This window comes from Pseudomyrmex gracilis, unplaced genomic scaffold (genome assembly GCF_002006095.1).
Source record: "Pseudomyrmex gracilis isolate BER0280 unplaced genomic scaffold, ASM200609v1 scaffold_6, whole genome shotgun sequence".
NCBI lineage: Eukaryota > Metazoa > Arthropoda > Insecta > Hymenoptera > Formicidae > Pseudomyrmex > Pseudomyrmex gracilis.
The window spans coordinates 1,177,461-1,192,882 of NW_018020590.1; the positions used below are offsets into that span (position 1 = coordinate 1,177,461).

General features: G+C 32.4%; 2 protein-coding genes across 4 annotated transcripts; both read right to left on the reverse strand.

Moving 5' to 3' along the window:
* Positions 1-184: 184 nt before the first annotated feature.
* Positions 185-5,241, reverse strand: LOC109858436 (integrator complex subunit 2). The gene is made up of 5 exons (XM_020435688.1): positions 4,071-5,241; positions 1,857-3,934; positions 1,292-1,496; positions 899-1,205; positions 185-792 (listed from the first exon to the last, which is right to left on the reverse strand). The coding sequence occupies exons 1-5, from the start codon at positions 4,352-4,354 to the stop codon at positions 340-342; spliced, it is 3,327 nt and encodes a 1,108-aa protein (XP_020291277.1). The 5' UTR covers positions 4,355-5,241; the 3' UTR covers positions 185-339.
* Positions 5,242-6,121: 880 nt separating this feature from the next.
* LOC109858450 (clathrin interactor 1) lies at positions 6,122-15,300 on the reverse strand. 3 transcript variants are annotated; one of them, XM_020435731.1, is made up of 9 exons: positions 15,097-15,300; positions 14,031-14,110; positions 13,829-13,950; positions 13,259-13,635; positions 12,824-13,031; positions 12,136-12,658; positions 11,932-12,045; positions 7,849-8,082; positions 6,122-7,365 (listed from the first exon to the last, which is right to left on the reverse strand). In XM_020435731.1, the coding sequence occupies exons 1-9, from the start codon at positions 15,135-15,137 to the stop codon at positions 7,280-7,282; spliced, it is 1,785 nt and encodes a 594-aa protein (XP_020291320.1). In that variant the 5' UTR covers positions 15,138-15,300; the 3' UTR covers positions 6,122-7,279. The 3 variants fall into 3 exon arrangements, with proteins under 3 accessions (XP_020291320.1, XP_020291311.1, XP_020291301.1); XM_020435722.1 differs by lacking the exons at positions 6,122-7,365; positions 7,849-8,082 and adding an exon at positions 8,360-11,468; XM_020435712.1 differs by lacking the exons at positions 6,122-7,365; positions 7,849-8,082 and adding an exon at positions 8,360-11,480.
* Between the last annotated feature and the right edge of the window lie 122 nt (positions 15,301-15,422).

Consider the following 15,422-nt stretch of genomic DNA (forward strand, 5'->3'; position numbering starts at 1 on the left):
ACATATATTTTTCACATCATTTGTATCAAAATAGAAAATATATATTAATTTTTTTCTCTTATTATAAGACAATTACTCATCTCTATAAGAGACAAAAAAGATATTAGATATAATTCTTTTGTATATGTGTAGATGTTATTCAAGTTTTTAAATTTCAGAATAAAAATCATATATCAGTGTTCTTATGTATGAGAAAAAATATATATATTATTAAATAGAATAAAGAAATATAATAGTAATAGAAAATTTTTGTCCTTTTGTACATCTTACAAATATAACATCAAGTAATCAAACGGTCGCGCATAATCGCTAGCGCTAGCTTAAAGTTAACAAAGTGTTTCAATAAACTCGCGATTGCAATATAGCTTTCTGCAGCAGAGTACAAAATGTCGAATTTACTTCTTGACACAACAAATCCGCTGCTTTGTCACCCAAGGCAGCTTGAGCTGAACTGACTCTACCTAATTGGAGCAACAAACTTGTGGTGTCTTCGGCTAATGGAGGAAAGGCCAGGCATATTCGCGTCAATGACGATAATACCGGCATGAAGAGAACAATTCGATCCTCGGCGGATAAGACGCCTAATAACGTGATCAGAGTGTTAATTGCTAACCGAGAAACGCTCAAAGCCTTCGGTAATGCGTATTGAATTGCCAGATGTGACGCTAAGTCAACTGCAAATACTTGCTTCTCCGGCTCAGGTTGTGATAACAATTCCGGAATCCAGTCAAGACATATATGCATGGATGGAATTCCCGAAACTGTAATAGGCAATAGTTCTCGTGGGTAGCCCTGCAAATAACAGGAATATTATCATGATATATAGAAGTTTGTAAAGGAGTACGCGACACGATACATAGTTTATACATATATTATATATTTGATTCAAATAACATACTTGAAAGTGAACTAATTTGGCCAAAGACGGGTCAGCTATGAATACTTGATGCAAGTATGAGCACACGACGCTTCGTATTTCTCGAAGAGACCACATTTGCCCAGGTGTTTTTTTGTCTTCTTTCGTTTCGAGACATGTTTCCAATAAAATTTGTACCGCTGCACTTTCTTGACCCGCGACCAGAGCTATCCTTAAATCTTCTCTTTCCGATTCGCTCGTTAATTGTCCAACTTTCTCAGTTAATGGCTTATCTTGCATATGTCTAGATAATTGAGATCGCGATGCAGCTAACGTGGCTTGCAAAATCCTATTAAAACAATTTAATCGATTGTCATTATACTGAAAATAACTCTTAATAATAATTTATTTCTGTCTTTAATCAAACCGTCTTGCCTAAGAATCACAGATAAGATCGGCGCACATCTAAAAACTCGTGTGTCACATCTCAATACTTGCAATGGATCTAAGACTATATTGTCTTGTGTCAAAAAGACGTTTTTTACAATTGAATTTTCTATTAGTAGTGCGTTTATGGAGAGGACCCATAGACAGCGTGGTAACACTGTATTCAATCTAAGCCATACTTGTTTATAGAGTTCTGAAATATGAAAACTCTTCTATTGGTTTCTTATTAACATCTAGAATGCGTTCAGAAAGTGCGCTATCAGCAAGACTCATTCTATCCTTGGTTTATATTTAAACCAAGGATAGAATGAGATGTTTTAATAAATGATAAAGATAAAATGATGCTCTAACACTCATATAATCAGAGACATTTGATGCCGTGCATCCGTAAGCTACAATCATCATCCGGTCTTTTAAGTCTCTAAGTTAATAACGTACATCTCTTCTGCATCGTAAGCAAATTAAATAGTTTCAACATACATTAATTTTATAATAAAAATAAAACTATTAAAAATAATTCTCTACTAAAAACGAGAGAATATTAAAATAGTACCTTGTATATATCGGGGAACCTGTTCATCAAGAATGTCTTTGAAATAATGTATTATCAGCTCAGCGTGTGGCCAAATTTCTGTTGGTTTTAATGTCATCAGGTGTCTCAACAGTCTACCGGTTCTCGAAGGACAACTTTTAACATGGCTAAATGCTTCAACGATTGCGACATTACTAACTTTTGCGCTCTCGTAACTTGCGATTGCGGAATCTATATTGATCATCTCGTCGTCAAGCCAATCGTCTACCAAGGACAGATGCGGAAAATGAGTGGCCAGCAACCGAAGAAGAGGTGAAAATAGACTTGCGTAGTTGATTTGATCTCGCTGCACCAACTGCAGCAAATACTTGATCGGCAATTCGGACAAGAATTCTGTAGAGTATGATTTGACTTTTCTACCTTGCGATATAAAAGTATGCATGTTAGACAATCTCACGTCTTCATATAACAGTAGATAATATAACAGCAACAACTGAGAGGTAAGTGAAGGTCTCGATGTGTCTATAGCGTCAACGTCCATTGGCACGACGGGACTTTTCTTCAAGTCGAAATTCCCACCAAACACACTATTTTGAAATACTCGGCGAATCTCATTCTCAGTAATGGGCTTAGTATGCTCGGATGTTTTATTGTTAGTTACAAGAATAGAGTTTACATAAACCTCTACAAGAGCGGGTAGAACTGGATGCAGAGGTGGCACACTCGCGCATATCTGTCGATATATCCAATCCTTAATGGGTACACGATGTTTTGCAAATGCTCTTGACTTGAGCAGTTGGTGGATACAATGGACCGGCAGAAATCCGGGAATGTTGGCGTTTAGATTTGCGGTTACTGGTACTTTAACAGCATGCGCAGTAACTACCTGCTCAGTGAATATCTCTTGCATGAAGATCTGTTTGATCCGTGTAAGATTGTTTGGTCTAATAGGTATCTTCATGCCTAGAGTGGCGCACACCAGCTCGCAAATCGCAGACAGTTGATTGCTATGGAAATGTATCGCCATTAACAGTAACATTTCACCGAAACTGGCTGTTACGCCACTTGCGCTTTCAAAATAGGCTTCCTCGCGCACCAGCCACTGAACCCATTCAATACTGCGCTTCTCTAAATTGTGATGTCCAATTAACGATGGACAAGCTATTAGCATGCATAGACCAAGAGAGACAAATCTGACACCAGCTGGCGATGGTGGCGGATGCGATGTCAATAGTTGCACAATCATCGCGATCTCCTCGTCCTGAAACTTGATGCCGCCGATACCTCTGAGAGCGCAGTAAAGTCTGAGCAATGCACTTGCTTGCACGACCTGTGACTCTATCAACTGACTGTCTGTGCACTGTGATGCGATCGTTTGCAATCGTTTGAGCAACTCGTCGCGAAGTGATTGCAATGCTGTTTGAGATTCCCATTTACGCTTCTGCCCGTTTCTTATAAACATAGCGATCCATGAACGTACTTGTTGATCACTTCCGAGCAACAAACCAGACACAAAAGCGACTACATCGCTTTCAGGCTGCGAGCTGTTGGTCGTTTCATGTTCTAAACTCAAAGTGATAGCTAGAGCAGGCATTCTGCACAGTTCTACACACTTAGCTCTGACCGCAAGTGCTTGACTTGGATTCATCTCACAGAGCATTGTGATTGCTTGTGTTCTAATTCTGCCTAGTGCAGATTCTTCTTGCCGTTCTCCATTTGCAATCAGATGAGTACATACTTCCAAAAAACTATCTGGGCTATTAGCAACAATCCAGCATATAATGTCTGGACCATGCTTGACATGCAGCAAAGTCTCCACAATATCCAGTATACACAATAGTGTTGGCAATTCTGCAAGAGCTATACAGATCACATAGCTAATCTCTTCCATATAGACTGAGTTATCAAACAAATCTGACTGCTTAATCTGAAATTCCTGATTTTTCTGTAATTCCTGTATCTGAGAAGCTATGAACAAGATTTCACTAAGTACTAGTCTGATTCGACGAATAGATTCACTGCGTTCGAATTCCAGAGCTAATCCGTTCTGCAGAGACTGTGCCAATATACTGTCCCTTTGTCCACTGCCAAGTTTCTGTCTAAAGACAACATCTTAAATTTACAAACCTGTATAATTGTATATAACAACGGTATGATTTAATAAAAACTTTAACTCTCATATGTGTGTAATACATCATGTGTACATAGAATAAAACGGATAGTGCAAATTCTAACCTTATTTGTTGTTCCTGTCGAACGTCAGTTTCAAGCGCATGAAAATCTATTGACAAGAGGGCAATGATAGAATTGACTGATTCGATGCCCGACAATATTGTCAGGACTTGTTTTCTACCCTCCACACACTCCTTCGTAATGTCAAGCGGCGAAATGAGACTCATCCTAACCAAACACGGTAGAATAGGTCTAATTTCTTTATGTGTACACAACGATAACTCTTTAATATCGACATTTTGTATTGCCGTAAAAACTCGAGGTAAGACGCGAACATTTTCAGGCATCTTATAAATTTCTGTAAATTGTCTTATAGTTAATTAGCTTATGTTTCTGTCGAGTTGAGGAGTTCACCAGTCTATCATAATTCGTAATTGCATGTGCGCATGTGCGCTACCTATACGCCAGCAGCGGATTCAACAGGAACAGAGCAAAGAGAATTGTGTAAGATAAAGCAACACATGGTATAAATCCCGCTATCACTTTCGCTTTTGATCGGTATCACCATTTTGAGGAAAACCGATCAAGAGCGTATTCATTCTTTTTGCTTCTTTAAATACAATATGTGTGTGTACTAATATTTATTACAAATATTATATTAATACTTATATTAAATAATTTGTATTATCGTAATATATATTATGACACACATGGTTATTAGAGATCAATTAATCTCATAAACATTTCTTTTGTCGATATGTATTATTTTATTGTTAGTAATATAATCAAATGCTAGTGTGTAATCTTTTTGTCCGTTCAAACTTTTGACAATTATATAATATCATATAATATGCTAAAGATTAATTCTTTAACCTATGGTAATTACACGACTCTTTTTAAGAGAATTCTTAAACAATTTATTATTTATAATCGCGTACGCAATTGATACCGAATAAAGCACAAAAAGTTTTCTATGTCAATTTTGTGCATAAATTCAAATCAATTGTAGGCTTCTGGATACTCGTTGCACCTATATTGAATTATGTAACAAAAACTTTGAAAAATCATGAAATTTTATCATAAGTTGTTTTCATATATCACTATTAGTAATTCATAGCACAAAAATTGCGCCAAAAATTCTCCTTTGTACGCATATATCTACAAATATACATATATATAGTTCAAACTATTTGTGCGTATATATTTTGAGCAAAACTAGACTTTATATGATAAATAATCAAAATATTCATTTATAATCTGTAAATTTAGAAAAGTTATATTTTTATGTAAATTATACATAACAAAAATTTATGATTTTTTACTTTTAACGTCACAATTCCATGTAACTGCAATCAGTATTCAAAAGCTTTAAACTTTAATTTTACAATATATGTTAAAAATACACCGCGTTTTTACATCTTTTTTACGAAAAAGATTCAATAATTAATTATAGGTTCTTCCGTAATAATCGGAAGAGAAGGAAGCACTAAGGTTTAATAATATCTATAATTTACAATAATCTTTCGCATAACTCCTTTTTTGTTGCTACCATTTTACATATATGTCTTTTTGGGACTCTAATGTAATAACCATCTTTTTTTCTATAGCTTTATAGTTTTCTAAAAGCATCAACTTTTATACCAATTGTATATCCATATTCTAATAATATACACGATAAAAGAAGATGCGACTACTTATATTGTATTCTCTCAATTTTTTCGCAGTATGTATATATTTTTATACAATGTTTATAATAAGGCATAATCCCGATATTCTCCTTCCCAAAACTAATATACATTATATATAAAATACACACAGTGATAATTCCTGCCAAATTTGTTCCCGCGTAATTCGCAAATAGTATAGTAGCTTATTCACATACATATTACATGCATCTATAAGGAATGCTGTTCTTGTTTTTAGTCTTTGTATATTTAGATTATATATGTATATATACACACAACACACAATTACTCACACTCTCACAAACATACACACATTTATTAGCTGCTTTGCGCGCGCAATAATTAGAAAATTAATTGATCTTCCTTATGTTATTTGTTATTATTGTATATTATTTGCATTTATGAGATTTGTCTTCAGTTGTTTGTTTTTGTTCTCATATTAATTTTACTTCTTATTTTTAAAAACCCATGATGTACAAGATTATACAGATTTTTTTTCTCGAAGCACATTCAATGATTAATGTCGGTAACAATCAGTCACTACTTTTTTGTAATTTCTTTTACATCCCAGTAAAATTCCGACTTAACATTTAATTCTGTATAAATTATATTTTTTATATTAATAATTACAATAACATTTATTTTATAAATTTATCCAAATAAGAATTGTATTAAATATATGTTTGACTTAACATTTAATTCTGTATAAACTATAGTCGGCCAAGGCAAAAAAATATGTATCAAATTCATTATATCTCTGTGAATCACTTAAATAATTTGTAACCACTAAAAAATCGAATTTTAGCATATGCTGAAATATATACACGCGCGCGCACACACACATATACATGTATATGTATATAATTCTTTAAGACTTTTGTCTTAAAGGGTTATATTCTCATTCGAAGAAATTGAAACTGTGATATTTCTTATTATTATATGCTCTTTGAAAGTTTGATACTTTCTTTTTAAGTATGTTTAGGTATATTCTTGGAATAATATGTTTGGCTTGAGCAAAATAACAAAGCTAAAGCAGATTGAAACAAGCATTTTGTTAATATTACGCACATAATACTTTTTTAAATAACAAAATTTTAGAAAGTAAATAGCCAACCATAAAAACTAATTTCTGAAGTGAAAAGATATTGTATGATATTTAGAAATTCGAGATACAATCAAACCTCATTGAAGCAAAATTTTCAGGACCAGATTTAATCATAATATTATAAAATTTTCCTTCTATTGATAATAATCAAGAGCATTGAAACTTGTCACAAGATTATTTCCTGTCTGTGCTTGTATAGCAATTGTGTATATAATAGTTTAAGCATAAAAGAAGTACTTTAGTCAAAGAAATTCTTTCATTTCACTTTGTGAGGTTCGATTGTAACAGTAAAATTCTGATTATTAATTTTTTAGTTTATATCTCTGAAGTTTACGATAAGAATAATAGTAAAATCGCAATTTTTTAAGTGTAGTTTGTCATTAATGTATCATTAATGAAGACTTATTCCATTTTTACGAATATCCTTTTTTAAATATAGAAGAGAGAAAATACTGCCTTCAGTTAAATTATCCAATAATTCTTTATTCGAATGCGGGAAAGAACGCTGTATTGGGTTGCTGCGGTTGGTTTTGTGGCAGAGATTGAACCATCGATGACATTCCTGGTGCTACGCACACACATAATTTTACATTTTTATTTAAAAATTTTTTTATTTTTTGTATTAACTTCTATAAGGCTCTCTTAAAATGATATTTAAACTAATGCAGTTAATTTACATGTACGTACAATTATATATGTACATACATACAGTCGAGTCTCTCGTATTGTTAATCGGTCGGGACTAAATTCGATTTTTATTGTGACTCTCCTCCACTTTTTAACAACAGTAGCATATTAAAACGCATCATAAATTATTTTTATTCTACGCATAACAAGTATAAAAAAATTTATTTATAATAGTAATGTGGAAGTGATAAAAAGAGTAATCACGATAGAGAGATTTGACTGTGTAGATAGCAAAGAAACAATAAAATATAACTAATATTTCACTCAGAAGTGTTGTCTATAATTTACAAATTACATAGTATTCAGTACACACACACGCACAAATAGAACTTGAATTAACTTAAGTAGTTAAAGAATGACTTACGTGTTATTTTCATCTGATGTTGTGGGCTGTTGCTAGCTAATTGGTTCATTGTCGGTGCTGAGCCGGTTTGTTTTGTTTTACTACCCATTATATTATCGAGGTCAATATTTAATCCCGAACCAGCCCACGTTGAACCGATTTGCATAGAAGACGTCATATTACTAGACGTTTGATTCTTTGTATTAGTGGAAGTGGGTGGTAGAAGATTCGTAACAGGTGACAATCCAATCGTTCCTAAATACGACACTAATCTTAGTTCGTAACACATATTATGATCACTATCTTGTACTTGTTCGTTGTATATCTATAAATCTCGTGTTTTTCAATATTTTAGAATATTTTTAATCAAATTGTTTTTTGCTTGAATGACATTATTTCTCATTAAAAATTTGTGGAGCATTTTAAAAAGGGAACATTTTTTCATATTGAAGTGTGATATTAAAAATACAAATGTACACTTTTATTACACACGTAATTTTATATCTAATGGAATATATATATATTACAATAAAATATATATATATATATGCCTGTGACTTTAATCGTTCAATCGATTAAATTTTGTAAGTATATATACATGCATATACAAATACATGTTAAATGTTTTTCTCTACAAAAGTAAATGCTTTTACTAGTATTAACTGATATATGTATAGTATAGTTTAGAAATTACATGTAGATTGATTGTAACTTATCATTTTATGCTAAAATTTACATAGATTTACGCTAAAACTTTTCCATGAATTTAATGTTATAATAATGCTGTAAACAGTTCGACAATAAGAACAATAATTATTCTTGATTAGTTTTTATACTAAAAGCGGATCCAATAAGTGAAGTGACAAAAGACAATACTTTATCGTTTAACGCTCTACAATTTGCATCATGTTCGCCATAGATGACATTCTGTGACAATAAAAGCCACTCTCTTATTTCCATCAAAAGTTCAAACAATTCACTGACGATAGCATCTTTCGGCACTGCTACAAGCACGGAAGCGATATTTTCTACAGCAGCTAATCTTACTGTCGCTTCATTGTGGTTCCTCAATGTCCATGTAAGTTCTAAAATTTCCTTGCCCATCTTTGATGCCAGTGGACAATTTTGTGCCGCTAACATTATAGTGGATAATGTCTTCAAAAAACGTAATAACAGAATATTTTCTTGATCCTTATAAATTTTTAAGCCTTTAAGTTTATAAATATCTGGACGACCAAACCCGTGCAAAAGCGGATAAAAAAACGACGATACAACATTCCCAAACTTATTAATATAAGTTTTTGGAGATTTTGATTCATGTGCAAATCGTCTCGTACGTAATGCAACTCTTTTATCAATAATTTCTTGCCAGTTTAAAGATCGATTTTCTGATGCTTCCAGATCAATTTCAATTTCTTCATTGTACCATATTTGTTGTTTCTTACTTTCCTCCATATCTATAAAAAGCGATATAGGGCTCGAAATCTGCTTTTTCTTAATTGTTGTATTAATGGCATCGTCAGTGCTATTCGTATTATCAACAGTGAATTTTGACAATCGTTTCGCAGATTCGGCTAATATATCCAGAAACAGTAATCGCTGACTTAGTGAATATTTCCCATCTTCCTCGTAAAATTCTTTGCACAAAAACTCTGCACATTCTTTAGGACGCACAGTTACTATCGCCACGCAACATTTGAAAACTACAAGTGCAAAGTTCTCGACGTACGAATGTTCTTTTAACGTTACGAGAAGTTGCAACAGTTCTATAGCGAAGGATACATCATCGTTTAGTAACTGCGTTAGTATTAATTCTTCACAGACTGACAAGGATTCCGAAAAAATATCGGGTTTAGTGATGGTTCGTTCATCTGTTAAATTCTTGTACAAATCTCGTAAATATTTCGGGCGTGTTTTATTACACAGTTTATTGTCACTCATATCGTAAGGAACTAAGTCATCGTCGCTATCCAAATCTGAACTGCTATCGCAGTTTGGTTCAATCTGCTGTTTTATTGTTTTCATTTCCACTGGAATATCTTTTATCGTGATACTTCTCGAAGTACTATCTTCTTTGTTTTTATTCGTTAGATTTTCTAGATCGGGAACAATATGGCATTCAATAGCCAATTCATAAATTTTTCTGTTAATCAGAAAATTAAACTCAATATTCTCATTATTTACCTCGTTGCTTTGTTTAGACTGCTCTTTTGAATCTATAGGTAACTCAAGTGCATTTAAATCTTTCAAAGACTCGAGTTCTTGTAATATTTGTTCAGAAAAGCTGTTATATTCGAATTTTAATTTTGGTGCATCCGCATTAGACAAAGAGTTTATACAAATCTCAGTGGTCATCATACCTATCGTTCGTAAGAAAACATTTGTACATTCAAGATGAACAGATATCCCAGAAAACAATAATTTTTGGCATTGCTCTATTTCAGTTTGCTTCAAATGGTTTTTACACGCTTTTACAGATAGAATAATCAACTGTGTAATGTACTTGTGCTGTTCCATAGGTATATGATTTAAAATACTGCTATCGCTCCAAATCTCTAAGAGTTTAATTAATAATTCGGATAAAATACTTTTGTCTGAATAAGATGAGAAGTAGGAAATCAAGTTTATAACAAGTTTTTCATTTTCGTAATAACGCATTAAAGGGATTTTTGTTGTTAAAACATATTTCCAACTTGGTTCCGTTAACAAATTTCCGAAAACAGGACGCACACCGAGTTTAGGATCACAACTTTTCAACAATAAAGTAGCTATGTATTCAATGGTAACCGAATCTAATTCATGAAATATACTTTCAATTAAACATCGTTCGTTCTTATTTTCAAAACACCATTCTTTTAAGATATCAACAAAGAAAGTAAAATTAACAGGCTTGAAATTTATTACAATTTTGTTAATTAAAGATGAAAGTACGTCTGTTTTTGGTTTAATGTCATATTTCCATAAGCCATAACTGACAAACGATATTGCGTGACATGTGTGATAACAGAGTATCTTTACGTAAACTTGCGGCACATAGGATTCTAACATGTTAAACTTTAACTTATTAGACACGCGATTTGGTAAAGATACCAATATTTGTATTGTATTTTGCCAGGCTTGATTTATATGTTCCTCCTGCAGTAATTGCGCTCCACAATTACATGCGTCCACCATTCCCGAAAATACTGCATCACTCTTTAATAGAATTTCCAATATTATTGAAATAGTACGAATTTTTTTCTCTTCTTTGGACTCGTTTAAAGCGACAGTTAAAGCTCTCAAAGATTCCAACAACATAAAGATAGTTGCACCATCGACTATTATTAATTTTTTGATGAGGGGATCTAAGTCGTTCTTATTTAATGGCCAATCGTCTGTATGATCAAACTTATTGATTATTTCTTCTAAAATTCTTCCATACAACATAGTATCCACTTTCACACCAGAATCAAGACCAGTATATTTTTGAGGAGTAAGAGGCCCTGGCAAAAATCTGACGTAGTTAGTAATGGACGATCTTATTCTCTCCAAATCGGTGCAACTCTTAATTTGGCACACAGTGCACAATACTTCCAGCAATTGTTTGGCGGCGTTATTCGATTGACTTTCGGTCGACACAACGTTCTCTTCTGTTTTACAAGCTGCAAGAAAGACTATCTTGGGGGAATTACATTAGCTTCAAACGTAGAAAATTTGTTTTTCACACACGCATTTTTTTACAGAAACGCATGCACCACTAATTTAATATTTATTATCAAGCGACTAATGAATAACTAATATTGTCACAAAATATAAAGCAGAATTCATGTTATGTTATTGCAATCTCTGCGCAAAAATACGTTAACAGTATACGTGCGCGTTACGAAGTTATATAAATAGGCTCAAGATGACGGTAACATTATGTATAGTGTGAATCGTGTTTCAGAAAATCCCGTTTCTTCTACCGTTTTAATGCATTTCATAAAATCTCACTCGTCACTAATTTATAGACATTGTGTATATATGTATGACAGTGAACGTTACTAACGCACACACGTTATGTAACTACAGCAAATTATCACTAATTTATGTGACTAAAAAAAGTATGTATTTAACTACACTCACCTGCGTAATTGACAGTGTTAGATGTGTTGTTTGTTCGCATAAAAATATTGGAATTTTTATGATTTATACATCCATCAAGCAACCTCGCTGAAGTATCCAAGTTAGATAAGAGATCTGTAGTAGTTAAAAAAAACATTAGTTTGATTATTGAATTAAAATTACAAATTGTCCGTAAAATTATCATTTAAAATCTAATAATATTACCTGTATTGTTATTGGTTATCTGACTGCTGAGACTTTGCGGTGAAAGAGAATCAAAAAGATCATTAGATTCATTAGAGTTTTGAATAACAGGAGTCACAGATAATGCTGTTGTACCCGCTGTTTGTACTGCATTATTGATGCTCATATTATTTACTATCGAATTATTCACAGGTGGCATAGTTACACCCATCAAATTAATTTGCGATTGCGGCAATTGCGGCTGGCTTGAAGGATTAGATATTGTAACATTCTTAAAAGCAGACGTAAAGTCGGCAAATTCATCGTTGTCATCCTTCATCTTAACCGCAGAATTATTAAATGCACTGGTAAAATCACCGAATTCTAAATTCGTGTTTTGTTGCTGAATGCAGGACTGAGTGTTTGCTCTTGGATTAAAATCGTCATCGTCTAATCTACTATTGTCATTTTGTGATTCAAAAATATCGTTCAGTATATCATTTTTAGTCTTCTGTTGATTTGTCGCCGATGATAAACTATTATTTTGTTGTACTGGAACATTATTCTATAAATACAAAAATATGTTTTGATTATAACTTAAAATTTTCATGATAATGTTTTTATTAGATATAAATCATTATATATTATTATATATTAATATAAAAAACATTAATAAAAATAAATAAAAATATATTATATATAATATAACATAAAACTCCTTTGCACTTACATTAGATTGTTCTTTTCCGTAACTTGCTGCTGCTCCAAGATCTACTTTTTTAACAGTTCTTATTCGTGATGGAGATATGTTTGTAGAAAGTATAGATATTTGAGCAGGTTTAGCGATTTGATTTACATTATCCACTGTATCTTTATATTCTCTTCCACTTTTCCTTGGACTAGTGTCGTTGTCCGAGTCTTCTCTTTCACCGTCATCGCTGTAAAATTAAAATATGAAATTTTACATTACGAGAATTCACTCAAATTACTAAATATTAAAAAAAAGTTAAACGTGGTTGATAGAACGTTAAAAACAACTTTGATATAGTTTAAGCCGTTTTTTTCGGTCTTAGCTCACGATCCTTTTATTCTAATTGTATAACGTCTAGTCGCACACAATTCAGTGCTGCTCAAATATACATGTATCAATATGTTAGATATATACCTATTATTTCCATCCTCAAATCCTTTTCCGCGACAATCCCAATCATTGTACGTCTCTACGTTAGATTTGTTCCATTTAGGACTATCCATCCATCTATCACCACCACCAAATCTCATTCCTATTGCTTCACTAGATAAGCCAACATATTTATCTTTATTTTTCTTAGCTTTTTTTCTTTCTTCTCTAAGTTTATCATCATCTTGAATAAAATCAATTAATTCTCTAACTTTATGTCTAATATTTATTCCTTGATCTTTTCCAAATTCGTCGAGGCAGGTATAATTTTCTAAAGATCTAAGGTCATAGATATGTTCGCGTGACGATGTGACAACCCGTTCTGAACCATTACGAACTAAATAATTAAGAAGAAGCAATGACTGTAAAAAGAATAGACAAAAAATTAATAAAGTAACATGCACTTATATCAATTTCTGTATATTATTTACTAATTTGTAATATTATACATACACATACATACATTTAAATAAAATAAAAATCTTACATTGTAAGCAACTTGATAGCATATATAAACTCTCTTGATCATAAAAGCTATTTTTTATGTGATCATACCTTGTATGTTCGACGCCAATTACGTTTATTCTCTTGTAACATTCTTTTCCAGAGCATAGACATTACCTCTGGAAACTGTTCATATGTGAATGTAGCCTGAGCCAATTCTTGCATCATAGCCCCTTAAACAACATTTATTTTTTGATATAAATAATTTATAATACATATAGTTATCATCAAAAAAATTATATTACTGACATACCTGTTGGCCCCCATGCATCATCATTTGTTGCCTCTCGAACTTTGGCCTCTGTTTCCGTATAATTCATTACAACGTTGGTCCTAGAAATAAAATTTATAGTATATGTGTATTGTGTATACATGTATACATATGTGTTTTTTCTTGTAAATTGTGAATTGAATAATTTATTTAAAGTAATTATAAAAATAAATTTTAAGTTAAATTTTTCTTTAAATTTATCTATGATCTATGATAGAAAAGGTGTTCAGAATGCAGGAAATTGGGATTTAACTCCTGACTAGGCTGATTTTTTTGCAACGGTGTTTTAAATTTCATAGAAAGGTAAGAATAGTTTCTATATACGAGATATAAACTAAGTATCCAATATGGAAAATATTTTGTCTCAGTGCATTATAAAAGTATATTCTGATAAGTTTTAAATTGATAATTAAAATCTGCCAATCATCATAAAGATGTATTTTTATATAATTAGATATTAAAATAATGAAATTTAAACAAGAGGATTACAGCAAGAATAAATAAAAGTTGCTATAAAAATGTTTAAAATATGTGCAAAAGTTTGCAACATCGAATACAGTTGATAAGATGTACATATATCTCAAATGCATTAAAAAAGAGAAAAGTTTAATACCCCGTTTAATATCTTATTTGCTTTTGAGATTGTCTTTCTCACTTTACATCATTTAGTACTATCAAATCTCAAGGTCGCGTCATAAAATTACCCACGACGTTCCAGTTTTACGAGTTTCTCTCTCTTCCCCTCGTTCTACATTTACCTCTTGAGAACGAGATGTATCGAAAGCGATTATACAGTTTGTATCAGCAAAACCAATACAATCGACTGGATATTTTCAAACGCGTATCTTCTTTTTTACAATACAAATAAAAATCGCATTTACATAAATTTTAATGTTTTTAATAGAGAGTGATATGTTTATAGGATTTCCATATTTACGCGATCGTACATACATATTAATGAGAAGTAAGACGTGTTAGGAAATGCAACGGAATGTTCTAAAAAAACCAAGGCAAGGTTATATCGCGCTTTCATGGAATATAAACTTACGCTTTGTCCATTAGCTCCCGTACTTTCCACATGTTCATCATCGTGTCTTCACTACACGCGCTCTCGCACTAGCCTTTCTCTTCGCGTATTCTTTTGACGGAATGCTATCGGCAGCACGTTGCTTGACGGGTCACCAGATGTTTTTCCAAGCATCTGACATCACGATAACCGAACATAAACGTCACTAGACAGTAGCCATGTTAGCTCTTCCACGTTTGCACCTTGAGTAAGTTCGATTTAGCGCTCTTAACGTTAGCGAGCACAGGTCATATCCCCAATATCCAATCGGATTGGTCATATTGAAAAAATCGACCAATACAAAAGAA

Excerpts from the sequence above, each read along its gene's own strand:
- LOC109858450 (XM_020435712.1), bottom strand. The coding sequence starts at position 15,137 with ATGATGAACATGTGGAAAGTACGGGAGCTAATGGACAAAGC. Across the intron at positions 13,032-13,258 it reads TTTGAGGATGGAAATAATAG|CGATGACGGTGAAAGAGAAG; the intron begins GTATATATCTAA and ends TTAATTTTACAG. Across the intron at positions 11,481-11,931 it reads TAACACTGTCAATTACGCAG|TCTTTCTTGCAGCTTGTAAA; the intron begins GTGAGTGTAGTT and ends CCCCCAAGATAG.
- LOC109858436 (XM_020435688.1), bottom strand. The coding sequence starts at position 4,354 with ATGCCTGAAAATGTTCGCGTCTTACCTCGAGTTTTTACGGCAATACAA. Across the intron at positions 3,935-4,070 it reads CGACAGGAACAACAAATAAG|ACAGAAACTTGGCAGTGGAC; the intron begins GTTAGAATTTGC and ends TGTTGTCTTTAG. Across the intron at positions 1,206-1,291 it reads ATCTTATCTGTGATTCTTAG|GATTTTGCAAGCCACGTTAG; the intron begins GCAAGACGGTTT and ends TTGTTTTAATAG.